The sequence below is a fragment of the Xyrauchen texanus genome, chromosome 14 (genome assembly GCF_025860055.1).
Source record: "Xyrauchen texanus isolate HMW12.3.18 chromosome 14, RBS_HiC_50CHRs, whole genome shotgun sequence".
Lineage (NCBI taxonomy): Eukaryota > Metazoa > Chordata > Actinopteri > Cypriniformes > Catostomidae > Xyrauchen > Xyrauchen texanus.
Genome location: NC_068289.1, coordinates 21908201 through 21928730, shown reverse-complemented (window position 1 = coordinate 21928730; position 20530 = coordinate 21908201). Strand labels below are relative to the sequence as shown.

Below are 20530 nucleotides of genomic sequence, written 5' to 3'. Positions count from 1 at the left end.
TCTGCACCTGAAAACACTACAGACTTCCGGGTTGACTTATTTCACTCATGATGGAAAGGAGCCATGTATTGTATTACCTTGGTAACTGCATGGCAACCACACGGGCTTACCCTAGCGACCGAGTAACAAATCGCATATTTCTGCACCAGAGAATCGTACAGACTTCTGGGTTGATTTATTTACGACCGTGATTTTTGCACTTTTCAAGTTACAACACGCTGTTTGACGAGTTTCGCCATGGCAAGCACCACTCACATTTTCTTCAGGAAATGTACCCATCTAGTTATAATTATTTTTCCACACAAAAGTTTGGCGCGTAACTTGTCCCGCAGCTTTTGTCACACACCCCTGAGTGAGGCGTCAAATCATGCGGCCTATTGAGGAGAGGTGTGCTATGACTTTTACAAGCGATCGGGGGTACGGTATTTGCCCCAGGGGCAAAAAAGCGGCCGAAAAATCCCATAGACTTAACATTGCCACAAACTTTGACGAGTCACAGCTCCGACCGAGAATTTCACACAAACGTGTGATTTGCCACATTTGAAGAGGCTAGCAGGCTCTGTAAGAGCATACCTCAATATGGGGTAAAAGTTCCACCCCTGGGGGGAAGGAGCTGCCCAAAGTTTCCCCATTGACTTACTATGGTGAAGGATGTACTATGGTGAAGGACGACCCATGAAATTAAATTGCATAGGGATTTTGTATTGAACATAGCTCTGGATCACAGTGTCATAGAGACAAGGGGGCGGGCTCATTTTACACAGATTACTAATCAGGCTCTCAGGATCATTGTGAAGCTATCAAGCCACACCCTAGCAACCATTTAGAGCACCTTAGCAACAAGTCCCATAGACTTCTAATGAAAGATATTAAAGGGATATCTCCGGATAGAAGTGTCATAGAAACACAAGGGTGGTCTCATTTGACTCGGGGCAGCAAACAGCCAATCATGAATCACCTCAACACTTCCTATCCCCTCCCTAGCAACCATTGTCGAGCACCTTAGCAACCACAATACATAGAGAGATATCTTCCATTCTGAATGTCACAGAAGCATGGGAGTTGGTTTATATCATTCATACTTACAAGCAGCCTTTGGAGTTTCATGAATGGCAGTTTGACGAGTTTCGCCATGGCAAGCACCACTCACATTTTCTTCAGGAAATGTACCCATCTAGTTATAATTATTTTTCCACACAAAAGTTTGGCGCGTAACTTTCATAGAGAGATATCTTCCATTCTGAATGTCACAGAAGCATGGGAGTTGGTTTATATCATTCATACTTACAAGCAGCCTTTGGAGTTTCATGAATGGCAGTTTCCAAGCCACTCCCTAGCAACTAAACAGAGTACCCTAGCAACCGGGTAACAAATCACATATCTCTACACCAGAAAATCGCAGAGAATTCTGGGTTGATTTATTTCAATCAGGATGGAAAGGAGCCATGATTAGTATCACTATGGTAACTGCCTAGCAACCAGATGGGGTTACCCTAGCAACCGAGTAACAAATCACATATCTCTGCATCAGAAAAACGTAGAGACTTCTGGGTTCATTTATTTATGACCATAATTTTAGTTCTTTTCAAGTTATAACATGCTATTTGACGAGTTTGCCACTGCAAGCACCACTCACATTTTCTTCAGGAAATGTACATTCTAGTTATTATTATTATTATTATTATTGGGCTTACAAAGTTTTTTAAATCACAAATTCCTTTCACAAGAGAAGCTGTATTCTCCATTGTGGGTTTCAAATAAATAAAAAAAATAAAAGCAGGGGATTGCCTAGATAAGTAATTTGATACAACACCAGATAGCTGGTTTGCATTATCTGTTACTTTAGCTTAACACTATTCAGAATTACAAAACAAACAAAAAACAAGACAGAGGTCATTATGGACTGTCCCTGAATCTGTCTTTTTTCTTTTAAAGAACTGTCATATGTCCATTGCTCACTGGCAGGCCACACACACACACACACACACACACACACACACACACACACACACACACACACACACACACACACACACAGAGAGAGAGAGAGAGAGAGAGAGAGAGAGTAATGCTAGGAGTTCAGGAGTTAAGCCTGGTTCAGGTTAAATCCTCTGTGTGTGAAGAATGAATAAATACAGCAAAAGAAAAACATTAAACTTTCTTTTATTGTCTAGTTTGATAGTCAGCCACAACTGAAAAATAACAGATATAAATCTAAGAATGAATAACAATTCATTTAAAAAGCCACAGTGAGTGTTTTCACACATACTGGTGGTATACAGTGATATGTTTGTTTTACTCTGGTCCAAACGCCAGGGCTTCATGTTTCCATGACGACTGACCAGAAAAGACGCACGTGATGTCATGTTTACATGACACCCGATTGTTAAAATGAATATCAAATTAACGATAAACTTTAACAACAGAGACACACGTACGCACTACACAGGTACGAAGTTTATTTGTCACGCTGCTGTTTTTGTTTCACGCTCTAGCAGTTAATAAACAGAACTGCATGCTTCTCTCCGTTTATGACTATGGACGAGTCACCCACGTCCTGTGCTACTCCACAGCGGCGGCGACCCACTGGACTAAAATAGTCAGAAAATAAACACTTATTATAGGTGTACCATGGTGATTCAGGATAATGACTCCAGTACTCACCGATATGGTTTCGGAATCGGAACAACTCTAGGTAAAAGAAAAAAAGTGTGAGACACAGCTTTGGAGCAACTTAGTTGATTCACAACACTACATAACGGGTTCTCACTCTGCGTGTGTTTCGCGCTGGATGACGGTCGTGCTGAGCGGTGCAGGTACAGAGGAGATGTAGAAGAAGAGAAGAGAAGAGGATGACACCATTTGCTAAGCGGGGGTGTTTTCATTTTCATCCTTAACACATACATTTTAAACCACAAACTACGGAGTATGTTTTGGACATTATTTAACCTTGTCAAAGACGAACAAAATTTTTAGAATAACAACATTTCTTACTCCAAGTTTTAGGGGTGCTGAGCTCCTTTTTAGGGGTGCTGAAGCACCCCTAAAAAGGGGCTAGACTCGCCCTTGGTGTCACTTCCCACATCAACACACACACTTTGTACACACGGGATCTGTGTTTCTACAGTCATGCCGGAAACAATGAGAGTAACAAACTAGGCCTCTACTAATTGGGCTCATGAATAATAGCAGGGAGGGAAATGTTTGACACATCCTAAAATAAGTTACAGGAAATGTTCAGTGATAAACTGCATACTGTGGCCTTGAAATCTCTCACTAATGGTCTCTGGGTTTTTACCGGCGCCAATATCAGAATACATCACTGTACCACTCTCCTACAGTTGACACTGGCCTGATTAACAGAAATGGAAAAAGAGAAACATAGGAGATTCTTGTATTGGAATGGACAACGTATTAAAACTGGGAGAGAAACTGTTGCACAAATATGGCCTTTGCAGTCTGCTCTACTTACATTGTTCTGCAGTGTGAGAACAATGCTTTATTTCTGCCATTGCATCATGAAAAGTCTGCATGTCATGGTTAAGGGTGCTACAATTGTTTGAGAAAAAAACGAGGGTCACATAGAAACATTTATGTTCAACGAATCACGAGAAAACAGTAGTTTATCAGTTCATAATTACTTACTTTTTGCTCTGTTCGTCAAACAATCCTATCTTATGACATCTAAACACTTTTACTATAACGCATGACTTCTAATGCGATACATTTTAACATTTGTATTAGCCAACATAAACAACTACATTTACAAGCTTGTTTAAATGTGATCAAATTGCGCTGATATATCGTTGCACTTATGATAGAAAGTGCAAGGTTATGAGTCCTGAAGGGAATGCGAGTCGACACGTGAGCCGAAAGTGTCATAGAAGCACCACAAAATGACTTGGTTGTTTCAGCAATATCATGGCAGTTTTATATCTCACATTTGCTTTTTTACACAATCGGTTAGTTTTAGGTTTAAGGATTAGGGTAGGAAGGTCAGTGCGAAAATTAGGCAGTGAGGTTTTAATTTTGGGTCTAATGCATTGGGTCAGATTTTACCTAAACATTTGAAAGTTGATCATTTAAACTGGCTTAATATTTTGTAACAATTTTCCCAATATAATGTATTTGTATTGATGAAGGTACAAAAGATAACCTTAAGTTTAGTATCTCTCCTCTACATTAAATCAAAGTATTTCATGAAAACAAAAATGAAAATCCAGTTTTCCATATGACACCTTGAATATATTATTATATTATAGATTCAGTGTAAAAAGTGCACTCAGTAACTTTTGTCTTTGTGTCATCTTGGACTGACACCTAGTGGCTTGGATGCAACATAATTTAAAATCAATAGTTTTCAGTGTCAGATGTCATTTTAGAAATGTTGTATTCACAGTCATTCATGATTACTTTAATCAATGAGTGAAAGTGTCAAATAACAGGATGGTTACTGAGATTAAGTGAGTATTATTCAGCTGGTCATGTGATTCTAACATGGCAGCCCCCATGTGTGGACCCTCTCCATGTAGAATAAAACAGCTTTTATAAGTTTACTCTTATGACCGGAATCTTCATTTTAATGTGAGCTGTCATGATTTCCTACATATATTACAAGATTACAATTCATGTCTTTATAAGTTAAACTTTTTTAATGTGGAAAAATAACTGAGTGCATCTTTAAATACAGTTTTGTGCATTAAAATGTTCTTTTCCAAATACGAACACAGACTTTTCCAAATATGAAAAAAACAAAACAAAACAAAAAAAAACATGCCAATGCAGTTGTGATCACTGACCTAGTAAATGTTTGGTCCATTTTCCAAAAACTCTGCTTTGAATTGCCAATGGATTTGAATCTGACCCCTTTAAATCCATTTTCACAGTGCTGGAAAAAAGCTGCTAGCACAGAAGGTAAACAAACCCCGCCTAATCTGCTCATTTATATTCTGAATGCAATACTGCCATTCGCTGTTACTGGTTTCCTAGGTAACTGTTCATTTGCATAACAGCTTGCTGCTACTGAATAGCTACACGATAACGTGGAAGATAATTAAACATTCACAAACACAAAAGAGAGCTACTTAGTTAAAGAACACACTTCATATCTGACCAGACTACATAAGGGTAGTTGATTTAAAAAATACTTTTGGAAAGTTGACCTGGGGTGTGACATACTATACTCCATCAAAAACATTATTTTAGAATAATCATGAAGCTTTTATGAGCTCATAGTAATTAAGAGACTTATTTGTCACCTTATAACTGGAAATTAAGAGTTTGATATAATCTTCAAAGAACAGCTCAGACTAAATCATAAGTGATGCTATTTTTATTATCATCAGCTAATGTCAAAGATCTGTGTTATTTCTACATTCCCCCACTCTCTCTCTCTCTCTCTCTCTGTGTGTGTATGTGTGTGTGTGTGTGTGTGACCAGTGCTGTCTGGATAGTTTGACATCACATTAGCCAAACAAAACCAGTTTGTACCAGGTGAAGCCATGCACACACACACATGTTTGTTTTTCTATCATGATAGGCAATTTCCATTTACATCTATTGTTATATACTGAGCTACAGATATTTTTTATTACCTAGCATTACCCATACACCTAAACCTAACCCTCACACAAACCTTTCAGCATTTTTACATTTTTACTAAAACATGTTTTAGTATGCTTATTAAGGTTTTTTCATTGTAGGGATTGTTTACCGTTCCCGTTATTTATTTTATAACACACACACACACACATAGTGTTTCCATGTTTTATGGGGACATTCCATAGACATAATGGTTTTTATACTGTACAAATTTATATTCTATCCCCTAAACCTAACCCTACCCCTAAACCTAAACCTCACAGAAAACGTTCTGCATTTTTACATTTTCAAAAAACATAATTTAATATGATTTATAAGCTGTTTTCCTCATGGGGACCGACAAAATGTCCCCACAAGGTCAAAAATGTTGGGTTTTACTATCCTTATGGGGACATTTGGTCCCCACAAAGTGATAAACACACGCTCACCCACACACACACACACACACACACACACACACACACGCACACACACACACGCACAGAGATAATGTTACTGTGTCATCAGAGTTGTTTTTAATAATAATAAAGTTATATGCAGGATATTTTAGAGATTTATTTTTTTAACAATGTGTTTATAGAATTTCAGTTTGCTAATCACATCAAGTTATACAGTGTACAACAGTTATACAGAACCCAGCAAACATTTTTTACATTGTTCTTCCTCCCATCACCCTAACCCACCCTCTGGATACGAACATAGAAAATACTTATATACCATATATATAATACAACAAGTTAAATAATAAAAAAGTAAAAAAAAAAAAAAAAAAAAAAAAGGGATTAAATTAAATAAATAATTATAATAAAATAAAAGTAAGATTAAAATTAAAATAAAGGGTGCTTCTCAAATCAATATTCAACATCACAATGCTACCCTACTCCCTCAGAGCTTCTTCCTGCTGAAGCAGTTTACCAACATTAACATCATGTCTTAGGAAGTTCATAAAAGGTCTCCAGATATCGTCAAAATTATTCTGTTTACGTCTAAGAATATACGTTATCTTTTCCATTGACATGTTTGACACCATTCCTTTGATCCACATCCCGAGTCTTGGTCCATCAACGTTTTTCCACGTAAGAGCAATTGTACGTTTAGCTTGTAAAATACACATGTCCAAAAACCTAATCTCTCTGCTTTGTAAGTGTATGTTGGTAGAATATATACCCAGAATGAAAAATCTAGGATCCAGTGGTAGTTTTTTTGATAACATTTGACCTATCACATAAATAATATCTTGCCAAAAGGTTTTTATTTTGATGCATTCCCATATACAGTGGTAGATTGTCCCTCTTGCCTCATTGCACTTGATGCAAGTATCAGGAATGTTATCATTAAACTTATGCAATTTAACTGGGGTTATGTATACTCGCATCAACCATTTATACTGTAAAAGTTTCAGGCTACTGTTAACTGTTTGTCTCTGAGCCTTCTTACATGCCTCATTCCAGACTTCTAATGGTATTTCATCATCTATATCTTCCTTCCATTGTCTTAGCTTGTATTCGAAGGATTCATTGGACCCAGACACAAACAAGTTATACAAAGATGAAATTAAACCTTTATCATAACAGCAGAGGTGTCAAAAGTATTCACATTCATAACTCAAGTAAAAGTATAGATACTAGGGTTTAAAAAGACTTCTGTAGAAGTTGAAGTATCAACTCAAGCTTTTTACTCAAGTAAAAGTGTAAAAGTACTGCTTTCAAAACTACTTAATGTATAAAGTAAAAGTAATGTATGGAAAAAAAATTCCATTAATGACAAAAGCTTAGGCCACGACACAGGGGCCTATAGTGCACTACCACCTCCTAAAAAAAACATGTTTCTAAAGGCCATAATGACTATAATGTTATATTAAAAAAAATTTGGGATGAAGGCTACCTGTTTCAGCCACATATATGTCCATCGAAAATGAATGCATTTTAGTACAATGCAAATACATTAAAGAACCATATGTGTACTACTGAGCATTAACGTGTTTCATGGAGATATGATGACTAGTTGCCTATAAGTATTGTAATGGAGCAAAAAGTCAAACTTCAGAGGCATGTTATCAATAACCTTTATTGGAATGTAAATGTACATCCAAGCTTAGCTGCAGGAATCTGTGTGGGCAATGGAGAAGAAAATTGGTGTACCCCGGGCAGGCTTAGTAACAATTGCCCTTGTATGGTTGTCTATATACAATAAACAGTGCTGTCAAAATTAATGCTTAATCAAAAAATAAAAAATATTAATAACTAGATGTAACAAACACTGTGGACTCAATCCTGCATGTACAACAACAGGGTAATCTACATCAGTTAAGCACAATACATGCAACAAAGAGTTACCAATAGGCTTTGTTTAGCCGCAAAAGCAGCTGGTTCTCAAAGTTCTTTGAGCCAATGCATGCTCTTTTTGGCCTGAAGATCAGCCCTGCAACGCTAAACAGTCTTTCACAGGCTGCTGAGGCAGGGAGTGCCGTATTAAGCTTAAGTGATAGCTGGCACACAGCTGGGAAGGACTTCAGTACTTCTACTGTGTCTCCGGGGCACCCCAGGTACGCATCCAACTGCTGGGTCATTTCAAGAGGGCTGGTCTTCAAGGAGGAAAAGAAGTCCTCTTCCTCAGATGATTGGGAGCCCTCCTCACTGATGGGATTCTCAGCCTGACAGTCCAAGTGGCTTCTGATATAGTCAAGACCTGTGGAATAAAAAACAAAAATCAGGACAATTTATACCATATGACTATTGTAATTGTGTATTGGATAGTGTGTGTGTGTGTGTGTGTGTGTGTGTCATTAAATGTCATTTCAAACCCATTTCACTGTTTCCATAGAAATTACACATATTAAGGGGAAATTGAGAAGTGAGACACTTACCAAGTTTGAGGATATTTTCGTCACTTGTCCAGCAGGTCTTAAATTTGGGAACTAGAATGGCTGCAGCTATCAGCTCTGGATCTGCAAGCATCTCGCTGAAGCGTTTTTCAAGGCCTGAAAGAAGTGCAGCAATCAAAGGTTCACAGAACTTGGAGGCGCTGTGAAGGTGCCGGAGCTTGGTCCTTAGTAGAGTTATGGTGGGGACCAACCATCCCATCTGCACACTGGTTTCTCCCTGAAGAACATCCAGTGCCCTGGCAACTGGGCTCATTGTCTTTGCATATTCTGCAAGAAATGCAAGTTCCACTGGAGTAAACCTGTACAAAGAAGAAAAGAAAAACACAACATGGAACATTTAGCCTACTTGATGTAGCACCTTCAACTGGAGGATTATTAAAAAGAAAAACATTGTCATCTGAGACTTTTAGAAATGTAGCTGTGTTGCTACAAACAACACCCATAGTAAATATCGGGACTGCATATTGGCATAGTACGTACATGTGTTCTACATTATTCAAAGTATAAAACTATGACTTAATCTATTGTTAATCACTTAAATAACTGAAAGCCAGAAAATGCTTTCATTTTCTGGCTTGAAATGCTTTCATTTTCTGTTATTCTCACTATTCTTTCTACGGCTGAGAAGAGTGAATTCCATCTTGTAGCAACAGGCCTTACGAGTTGGAGTTTGCAGTGGTCTTCAATTACTTCAGATGTGATGGTTGATCTTGAACTTTTGTTCCACAGGCTAGAGCATTTGGCAAATGTAGACCTTGACAAGCGCTTGTACAATGGGTTGACCTCTGCTATTGAGGCATCAACTGTGGACACTAAATTGAGGAGGTGGCAGGCGCAACGATGGTGCTTGGGTAGCTGGTATTCCAAGTAGTCATCTTCGTCCAACAGGGCTCCGGCATCAACAAATTCAACACCCTCAACGCTTTCCTCTTCTTCATCGTAATCATCATCATACGTCTGCTATGTGTTCATAATGTGATTTGTGTGTGTCATGTGCAGGTGCGATGGATCGCGTACAAACCAATAAGGTGCCTGAATGGTATATGTTTATACTTCTCATCCAACCACAATCAAATTCAGTCTATCCAGATGGCGCGATTTATCTGGATAGGTTTTTATTTTTTATTTTAATGATGACAAGCCGGAATGAAAACCAGCCGAAATGAAATAGGAGTAACAAGGCTATTTTTAAAATGTAAGGAGTAGAAAGTACAGATAATTGCGTGAAAATGTAAGGAGTAGAAGTAAAAAGTAGGCTGAAAAATAATTACTCCAGTAAAGTATAGATACCCAAAATTTCTACTTAAGTAAGGTAACGAAGTATTTGTACTTCGTTACTTGACACCTCTGCATAACAGTTTCTAATAATTGCCGACTCTAATGAGGAAATTACAGGCATATCTAATGACTGGTTTTGAGATGAGGCTATGAAGCTTCTAAGCTGAAGATATTTGAAAAATTGATTCTTTGGAATGTCATATTTGGTTGATATTTCTGCAAAGGACATAAGTGCTTCATCTTCCCTGTACATCTCCTGCACTTTCCTTAACCCCTTTTCAGCCCAAATCCGAAAACCTGGATCACTTTTTCCTGGTTTAAAATTGACATTGCCCTAGATAGGACTAAAGCATGACCAGTGAGAGTTGATATTCAGATACTTACAACTGTCAAACCAAACATTAATCATATTTAGTACTATAGGGTTGTCTGTATGTTTCCTCAGGTATTTGCGATCTGCTGAATACAAATACAAGTGCAATGGCAAGCTCGGCGAAATAGCACAGGATTCCAGATCCACCCAAGCTGGAGGATTTTCACCCAAAAAGTAAAACATGATAGATCTTAGTTGAGCTGCCCAGTAATACCATTGGATCTTTGGGCATTTAAGGCCTCCTCTGTCATATGGTAGGTATAATAAAGATAGACGCAATCTAGGACGTTTATTTTGCCAGATAAAGTTGGTAAACAATTTCGTAATTCTAGTAAACAAAGACGAGGGAGGGGGATATTCTTGAATAGATAGAGAAATTTAGGGAGTATGTTCATTTTAAGAATATTTATCCTGCCGATCACTGAGACAGGTAAAGATGTCCACCTTTCTATTAATGACGTAGCGGCTTCCATAGTTGGATCATAATTAATCGGAGCAATCTTATTCAACTCAGGAACAATTTTTATACCCAAATATGTGAAACTATCCATTGGTTTAAAGGTGGAGTTATAAACATGGCTATTTTCCCTCTCTGATTCATTAAGGAACATTATGGATGATTTAGAATAATTTATTTTATATCCAGATATATGTTTCAGTAAGGTCTAGGAGTGCAGGGATAGAACTATTTAGATTTTTTAGGATTAAAATTACATCATCGGCAAAAAGTGCTATTTTATGTTATAAATTACCTTCTCGAACTCCATATATGCCATTATGTCCCCTCACCACTATAGCTAGTGGTTCTATTGCCAGAATAAATAGCAATGGTGATAAGGGACTTCCTTGCGGGCAGCCTCTAGAGATGTTAAAGGGTTTAGAAACCACACTATTGGTCAAGACATCTGCAGTGAGCCCAGTACAAAGCAATCTCACCCATTTGCAAAATATATCCCCAAAGCCAAAGTGTTTAAGTACCTCGAACAGATATGGCCATTCGACTCGGTCGAAGGCCTTCTCTGCATCGAGTGATAGTAAAGCAGTGTCCTTCGTCCCTCTTTGGCTGTGTAAAATATTCAGCACTCGTCGGACATTGTGAGATCCCTGTCTACCTTGAATGAAACCATTTTGGTCCTCTCCCATCACCCGAGGGAGCAGGCTTTCTAATCTCCTTGCAAGAACTTTGCAAAGTATCTTTGTATCTGAATTTAAAAGACTAATTGGGCGCATATTTTCACATTTTGTGTTTGGCTTTCCTTGTTTTGGGAGTAATGTGATTAATGCACCCCTCATGGATGCGGGCAGAAGACCATTCCTGAAGGACTCATGGAACATATCCAAAAGGGGTGCAAGCAATTTGGATTGAAATTTTTTGTATATATCTATAGGGATGCCATCCGGGCCCGCCACTTTTCCAGCCTGCATGCAACCAATTGCTTCTGCAATTTCCTGTTTTGATATTTCGCCATCTAATGCCAATTTTTCGTCTTCAGAATTTTTTGGAATGTTAAGATTATTTAAAAAAGTCTGCATATCCAGGCTGGAAGAGCACTTAGAGCTATATAATTTCCCATAGAAGACCCTAAAGGCCTAATTAATTTCTTTAGGATCCACCATAGTGCTACCATTTGGGGCTTCGATGCAGTTAATAGACCTTTCTGTCTGCTGTTGTTTGATACGCCATGCTAAAAGTTTCCCAGGCTTTTCCCCCTGGTCGTAGTAGAACTGTTTGAGTCTGCTGCTTTGTTAGCTGCCAATTCATTATACTGTGATCTGAGTTTAAGTAGTTTGGTATTTGCATTTGAAGAGCTATATCTTTTTTGGTAGAGATCTGTTTCTAGTTTTTTTATTTCCCCATCTAATGTCCTCATTTTAAGTTGTGCACTCTTTTTCTTGGAACTAGTAAAGCAGATTATTTGACCCCTAATAAAATCCTTAAATGCCTCCCATCTTGTACTAGCAGATGTTTGGGAAGTATTGCATTCAAAATACAAGTCAATTTGTTTATCTAAAAAGTCTATACATTTGGAATCCACAAGCCATCCTGGTTGAAAGCGCCACCTTGGGGGATCTCCTACCAGTTTAGTATCTTTATATATCAGGGATATAGCTGCATGGTCAGATAGAACTATGCTGCTATACTTACATTCATCCATTTTGAAAACAAGTGATGCTGAAACTAAAAAGTAGTCGATACACAAGTGAGTCTTATAAGTGCTGGAATAACAGGAGTATTCTACTGCATCTGGTTTCCCATGCCTCCATATGTCCACCAAATGTAATTCTTTGATAAAATGGTGTATTGTCTTCCTTGATCTTGTGTGAGTATTATCTAAGCCAGATGATCTGTCCCTCCCTGGATCCAATGTGCAATTAAAGTCGCCAGCTATTATGTATTGCCCAGGAAGCCATAAGGGCTCATTTATCAGATTTATATTTTCAAATAATAACATACCCTGGACCATGATATATCTGCCAGCAGGGTCTTTAACTATATTTTGGATCAGTATCGCAACTCCCCTAGTGTGACTGGTATAAGGAGCAGACAAAACCTGACCCTGCCATCTTCTTTTTATTTTTGAGATATCCCCATTCAACAGATGGGTCTCCTGCAAGAACACTATCTTTGATTGCAAGAATTTGATCCTGCTCATCACTTGTTTGATCTTTGCAATTTTATTCAAACCCCTACAATTCCATGAGGTAAACTTAATCTTAAGACTATTAGACATTTGTTATAGTATATCGCCATTTAGGTGAAATTAATTTATGAATGTTTGATTCATGAGAATTATGAGAACACACCCATAAGATAAAAAAAAAAAAAAAAAAAGGGAAAGAAAAAGAAAGTAAAAAAACAATAAACATAAAAGAGATCCCACCTCGAATCCCATGTCCTCTGGACAACCCCCTCTCCTCTCACTATATAGCAACCGCCTATGTGCGAAAACTGGTCACTTTTCCCTCTTAAGCTCTAACTGCTTTTACGTTTGTTATTAACCACTCAAACCAAGTTTGTATGAATGATATACTGAAATATGCAACATTTACAACCTAAACACAGCCACGAAATGGCTTTGTTAGAACCAAAACACACATTACCTACGCATGCAGCCTACCTAGCCCACTCTTAAGGGAACCACAACAGGGAACAGGTATCCAATTTGGCCTCGTTAAGTTCCTAAAACTTCCCTAAAGTGTCATTTCAACTCTCCAATATGTTACTCGAGTGGATATGTGTCTGTATTTTTCAAATCTGTTTAAAGCCCACAGTTTATATCAAGTAAAATGATCATTTATTTTGGCCGTGGGAATGAAGGAATAGACTGAACACTCTCCTATTCCACGGATAGGAATAATAAAATTAGACACTGATCAGCATAACGGGTCTTGTGGGCTAACCTGAATATTGCTTTTACACCTTCCTGACGAAGCATCCCTCCGGCAGAACCGTCTCAATCATTCAAACAGAAAAAATGTCTCCACTTCAGCCGGAGTTTGGAAAGTGTAAGACTTCTCATCATGTGTAACCAGGAGTCGTGCTGGGAAGATGATTCTGTGCTTGTGGATTCCCTTGTCTTGTAGCTTCTTTTGCACCTCATCATAGTCACGCTGCATCCTGTGCACACCAGCTGAAAGGTCCGGATGGAAGTGAACTTGATCGTTGTCATAGAGGACCTTTCCTTTGGTTCTGGCTGCCTTCAATACTCGTTCCTTGTCTCTGAAATTCAAGAATTTCATAATAACCGTTCTTGGATGTTTCGCTTTGCCGTTGTTTGGAAGGGTGTCAATTCTGTGAGCCCGTTCGATTATCAGCATCTCCCGCGGGTCCAGCCCCAGCACCTCCGGCAACCACTTTTCCAGAAAAGCAACTGAATCCCGGCCCTCTGCTTTCTCCGGTAGACCCACCAACCTCACGTTGTTCCGTCGGCTTCTGCATTCCAAGTCATCCACTTTGTTGGTGAGTGTTTTGATGGTGGTTTCCAATGTGGTGACTTTGGACATTAGCCCATTAACATTGTCTTCATCATCAGAAATCCGCTGTTCCGCTTGTGCAATGCGCCCTGTGCATTCTTGCACCTGATTTCTTACATCAGTAATTATTGCTTGGACGACATCAATTTTCTTATAAAGTCCACCTTTCAAAGACGTTATGGCTTTCATTATATCTTCATTGGTATTATCTCTTGGGTTAGCTACTTCGCCATCCTCGTCGGGGCCGTCATCCATGGCAGCCATGGCATCACTCATTTCTTCTCCATCTGAATGTTCGTCCTCCTGTTGTCGTTGTATTTTGGGCTTTTTGACTCCTCTTCATGACATTTCAATTCTCGGTACTCTTATAAACGTGTTACTTAACTTTAAGATCAGTTCTGAGCCTAATATTGTAGGATTAATTACAAGTTAGCAGTAGAGCTCAACAGTTGCGACCTCTCAGCTACTCGGAAGTCATCTTTTAGAGATTTATTCTAAAAGTGAAATTTATTTCTATATAAGAAGAATAAAATGAAACACTGAGCTTAACCATCATAAACACCATGTGTACAAAATATCGAACGAAGCGAAACTGTCCCAAGAATGCACTCTGGCAAAAAGAAAGCAAAGGCCATGTGTCAGCATATACTACAACAATATTTTTCCACCCTTCACAAACCCTGTCGATCTCCATTCATTCAGTGCACATCACACTGTATGGAGACAGACTGTGAGTGCTCTGACAAACCCTGGAGAGATGTTTACTTTGCTCAGCGAGGAGATCCTGGCTGACCTCTCTCACCTCCAGACCTCATTCAAGATATATGCATACAATCCACAAACAGCACTTTTATTAAATGAATAGTTCACTAAAAAATTATAATTCTCTCATCATTTACTCACCCTTTTACCTTCTCAAACTCATATGACTTTCTTTCTTCTGCGAGATATTGTGTCTGTTTGTTCATACAATGTAAGTCAATGGGATCCAAAATTTTTAAGCTCAAAGAAGTGAGAACACACCACAATGTAAATGTGTGATACAAAATGGATCAGGGGAGCGTTTCTCAAAAGCATTGTTAGCCAACTATGGTTGAAAGTTCCATCGATACAAACATAGTTCAACGACTTGGTGTTTCCCGAAACTGAGTCCCAATGAACATTCGCAAACAGCATCGCAAAATTGTGTGGTTGGAACTATAGCTCTCCACCTGTGGTTAGAATCATTGTTCATTGTTAGTTTGCTGTGTGGAGATCATTTCACTTAGCTGAGGCTATTCCTTTTATTCCATATTCATCTTTCATTCTGTCAACTTTTTGAACACGTTAACATACACTTAAAATAGCTCACTCCGGGGTTTCGCAGAAAGCGGCAATCTGAAACTTAAATGAATGGAGTCATTTAAGGTATTAAAAACTGTTAAGAGAAAGCTCTTTAACACAAAGTTATTCTTTACACAGTGCCTGTTGCTTTAGTGTCTTAAGAAGCTTTCACTCATTAAACAGCTTTCTGGAGTACGTGTAAATTAACTTTTATAATTTAATATCTGCAGACTCCATCCACTGCATAACATCATTAACGACAGCTCTATACTGTTGAACCAACATGGTTCGATTGATGGATGTGCAAGTTACTATGGTTTTGGGATTAGCTAATTAATTTCTCCAAAGATCCATCATACTATGGTGGTTCAGCAGTGAGATATGTAGTTGGATGGGAAATGCACCCCTGATCGATTGAGAAGACATGGACCTCATGAGTCATATGGGTTGCCTTTATATTGCCTTTTTGGAGCCTGAAAGGGATGGACCCAGTTGACTCAAATTGTATGCATATGTACAGATCAAAGGAACATTTGTCACAAATTCCCAGCACTCCATAGAAACACTTTGCTGAATCACACCAGAAATGGGTTTGTGTGGCACCATCCAAGCAGACACTCTTACACACACACACACACACACACACACACACACACACACACACACACACACACACACACACACACACACACTTACACAACGAAAATGAGCATGATTTAAGTGTGTTACTTAAATGCAACGATGATGGAGCTCTGTTGCTAAGAGACATAATTAAAAAAATAGGCCAATTTATTCTATTAGTACAGCACATAGAAAGAGGGAGAGAGAGAGTACAGAATTCATAAGAAGGAAGAGAGAATGACTGTAAAAGAGAACAAATTTAAACAGAGATAAAGTGGCATTCAGTCATTCACCAAAGAACAAGATCAATATTGAAACAAAAGGATGGAAAAATAGTGAATGTTTTCCCTCCTCCAGTCCCTCAGGACACACACAGACACACACGGGCACAGCCTTTATTGATAGATTGAATTATTTGCTGTTGCCGCAGCTGAATTAGCCTAATGCATCTGTGAGTGTCCAAAAGCAATAGAGATGCAGAACATATTAACACACACAAACAGAGAGAGAGAAAGGAAATGTGTAACAGACAGAGGCAGATTAAACCAGATTTTTATGTGTAGAAAATGCGAGTTGTCCTGGCCCGTGGAAAACGTCTCGGGTTATGACTATAACCCTTGTTCCCTGAGAAGGGAACGAGACACTGCGTCGTTGAAAACGACTCTTTGGGGAACGCTCCATAGCGTGCGCCTCTGAATTATGAATGAAACTATTCCAGTCTTGATTGGTGTTGCGGCATGACGTAACATGTGCCGGCATAACCGGATGCATAAAAGTGACGCCGGCACACAAACACATTAGCCTAGCGATGAAGCAAGCCACTCTCAGGCATTGAGGGGCATGGCAGGACGACGCAGTGTCTCGTTCCCTTCTCAGGGAACAAGGGTTATAGTCATAACCCGAGACGTTCCCTTCCGAGGGAACTCGCACTGCGTCGTTGAAAACGACTCTTTGGGGAACGAATGCCCACTAGGCCACGCGCCGAAAAAGGCCTGCCCTAGAGTGAAACTGAACTCAGGCACTCAGCTAGGACGAGAGCACACGTGCGCCAGGCGTACTAGGGAGGTGCAGAAAACCTGATGAAAGTGTGCGGGGTAGCCCAACCGGCTGCCTCACAGATCTCCTGGAGGGGCACTCCCGATAAGAGAGCCCTAGAGGACGCCATGCCTCTAGTTGAATGAGCCCTTATGGCCAAAGGTGAAGGCAAATTGCGCACCTTATAGGCCGAGATAATAGCCTGAACAATCCAATTACTAATGGTTTGTTTCGAAGCAGGGAGCTCCTTCTTAGGTGACCCAAAACACACTAACAGTTGGTCCGACCTCCTCCAAGAAGAGGACCTCTCGAGGTAAACGCTCAAAGCTCTGACAGGGCAGAGCAAATGGAGTCTCTCTTCTTCTGCCGACACATGAGGTGGAGGATGAATGCCTGCAGGACCGTAGACCGTGCCGTGTTAGAAGGCACCTTAGGCACAAAGCCAGGTCTCGGGTGCAGAATGGCTTTAACTCCGCCAGGGGCAAACTCCAAGCAAGCTGGTGTTACTGCCAGGGCTTGAAGATCTCCCACCTTCTTTAGAGAGGTAATAGCTAAGAGAAAAGCCATCTTGAACGTCAGGTCCTTGGGCGAGGCCGACTGAAGGGGTTCGAAGGGGGCCAGGGATAACCCTTCGAGAACCACTGCCAGGTCCCAGGCAGGAACCCTGGACCTGGTTGTCGGTCTCATCCTCCATGTACCACGGAGAAAATGAATGACCAGCTGGTGCCTCCCCAGAGGCCCAGCACTCAATGGTGCATGGAAAGCCACAATGGCAGCCATGTACACCTTAAGTGTGGAAGGGGAGAGACCTGCAGAGAAACGATCTTGAAGAAACTCCAGAACTGAAGCCACCGGGCAGTTAACTGGATTTACTTCATGTTCTCTACACCAAGTGGAGAACACATTCCACTTGAGGCCATATAATCTCCTAGTAGACGGAGCCCTAGAGTTAAGTATGGTTTCAACCACCCCCGCCGATAGACCAGCATTTAGGTACTGAACCCCCTCAGGGGCCAGACCCACAGTTTCCACAGCTCTGGACGAGGGTGGAAAACTGTGCCCCCTGCCTGAGACAACAGATCCCTCCTCAGAGGAATCTGCCATGGCGGAGCTATCAGGAGTGAGATTATGTCTGAGAACCATACTCGGGCCGGCCACATCGGGGCAACCAGAAGTAGACTGATGCCCTCTTGGCGGACCCTTTCCAGGACTCCCAGGAGCAGAGCGATCGGGGGAAATGCGTACAGGCGAAGCCTCGGCCAGGCCTGTACCATGGCATCCAACCCCAGTGGGGCTGGATGTGAGAGGGAGAACCAAAATGGACAGTGGGACATCTCTCGAGACGCGAATAGATCCACTTTCGATGGTCCAAATTTGTCCCATATCAACTTCACCACCTCTGGATGAAGTCTCCATTCCCGGGCCTCAGCCCCTGCCTCGACAGGATGTCTGCTCCCTGATTCTGAACCCCGGAACATACATGCTCTGATAGACAGTATTTTCCCTTGGGACCAAAGAAATTATCTGATGCCCGGTCTGCACAGAGGGCTGATCTGAGTCCCCCTTGTCGGTTCAGATAAGCTACCACTGATGTATTGTCCGAACGTACTAGGACATGGTAACCTTAGATGTCTGGAAGGAAGCTCCTCAGAGCCCTGAACACAGCCAGCATCTCTAGACAGTTTATGTGCCAAGAATGATGATGGTCCTGCCACAGACCCCTGGCAAAGCGGCCGTCCATGACCGCGCCCCAGCCAGTGAGGGAGGCATCTGTCGAAACGGTTTCCCGGCGACATGACGCTCCCAACACTGGCCCTTGGGACAGGAACCAAGGTTTCTTCCATATTAGCAGAGAACGAAGGCATCTGCGCGTTACTCTGATTTTACGAAATGGATTCCCCTTGGGGGAAAAAACCCCTTGGCTTTCAGCCACCACTGGAGGGGCCTCATGTGTAGAAGGCCCAAAAGTATAAAGTTGGATGCCGCTGCCATGAGGCCCAGCAGTCTTTGAAACTGCTTTACAGTGATGGCCTGGCCTAGCTTTAACCCGGACACCATCGCCAGAACGGACTCGATACGTGCAGGAGACATGCGTGCCTGCATCGTAACCGAGTTCCACACAACACCCAGAAACGTTGTGCACTGGGATGGTTGTAACACACTCTTTTTTGTGTTGAGTCTCAACCCCAAACTTCGAATGTGGCCAAGGACGACATCTCGATGCCGAACCGCCATTTCTCGAGACTGGGTCAGAATGAGCCAATCGTCAATATAATTCAGTATGCGGATGCCCTGAAGTCTCAGAGGAGCAGGAGCTGCATCCATACATTTGGTGAATGTGCGGGAGAGAGTGCTAGGCCGAACGGAAGAACCCGATATTGGTAAGCTTCGCCCGAAGCGAACCTCAGGAACCTCCTGTGACATGGAAGGATGGATACATGAAAATAGGTGTCTTTTAGATCTATCGTGACAAACCAGTCCTCGGATCTGATCTGGCTCACGATGGCAGGAATAGTAAGCATTTTGAACCTGAACCTCCTCAAAGGCCGGTTCAAAACTCTGAGATCTAAAATCGGCCTCAACCCCCATCCTTTTTGGAACTATAAAGTACCGGCTGTAAAATCCGGACTCCCTGTCTGCATGAGGAACACGTTCTATGGCCTCCTTTAGCAGCAGAGATTGCACTTCTTGTTCCATCACCTGAGTCTGCTCCGGAACCACTGTAGTCTGCACCACCCCAGAGAATTTGGGGGGGCGGTGCACGAACTGCAGTCTGTACCCTGATTTTATTATATGCAGGACCCATGCGGATATGTTGGGAAGATGATTCCATGCCTCTACAAAATCTACTAAGGGAACCAGCCTCTCGAGGCTGGTCTCGGGTGTTTTTCGAGCACTGTACTCGACTTCCTGAAGCGAGAGACCGGCAGGATTTAGTCGATACGGTTCTTGTGACCACAATGGATAGTTTTTTTTTTTTTTAATTAATAAATTTATTTTTGACACGAACGGCACGGCGTGCATCCGCTGGAAATTGATGTGGCCCGAGGCGTCAGAGACGGCGGGAACCGACACCGATTTCCTGAGGACTCCGCTGCGAGAGCAACCTCGGTTGCTCTGCAGCGGGGGGGGAACTCTGTGGTGCGAGGAGCTGACTGATGGCTGGGGCTGATCTGCTTGCCCTACTCGATTTAGACTTACCTTACGGGGGAAGCATCAAGCAGAATAGAGCTAACCTTTTCCTTTATCCCCGATAAATTCAGCCACAGATGCCTCTCTGTGGCCACCATAGCTGCCATAGAGCGGCAAATAGCCATTGAGTGCAGGCAAGAACCAGCCCGACCTGCCGCCATGTAAGCCCTACTTATTAAAGCAGATGTATCCCTGCAGGGCTTACTAGGCAGCGCCGGGGTTTTAGCCCATATCCCGTGCCCCCAAAA

The 20530-nt window shown here is 41.2% G+C and overlaps 1 protein-coding gene across 1 annotated transcript in view; it reads right to left on the bottom strand.

Annotated features, from left to right (window-relative positions):
• Positions 1–6389: 6389 nt before the first annotated feature.
• The window catches only part of LOC127655022 (uncharacterized), a 92420-nt gene continuing 78279 nt past the window's right edge, over positions 6390–20530 (bottom strand). The window contains exons 2-3 of the mRNA XM_052142615.1: positions 8468–8784; positions 6390–8289 (exon numbers count right to left, since the gene is read on the bottom strand). Coding sequence (XP_051998575.1) covers positions 7934–8289; positions 8468–8738 — 627 coding nt within the window. The 5' untranslated portion in view covers positions 8739–8784 and the 3' untranslated portion in view covers positions 6390–7933. The remainder of the gene's footprint in view (positions 8290–8467; positions 8785–20530) is intronic.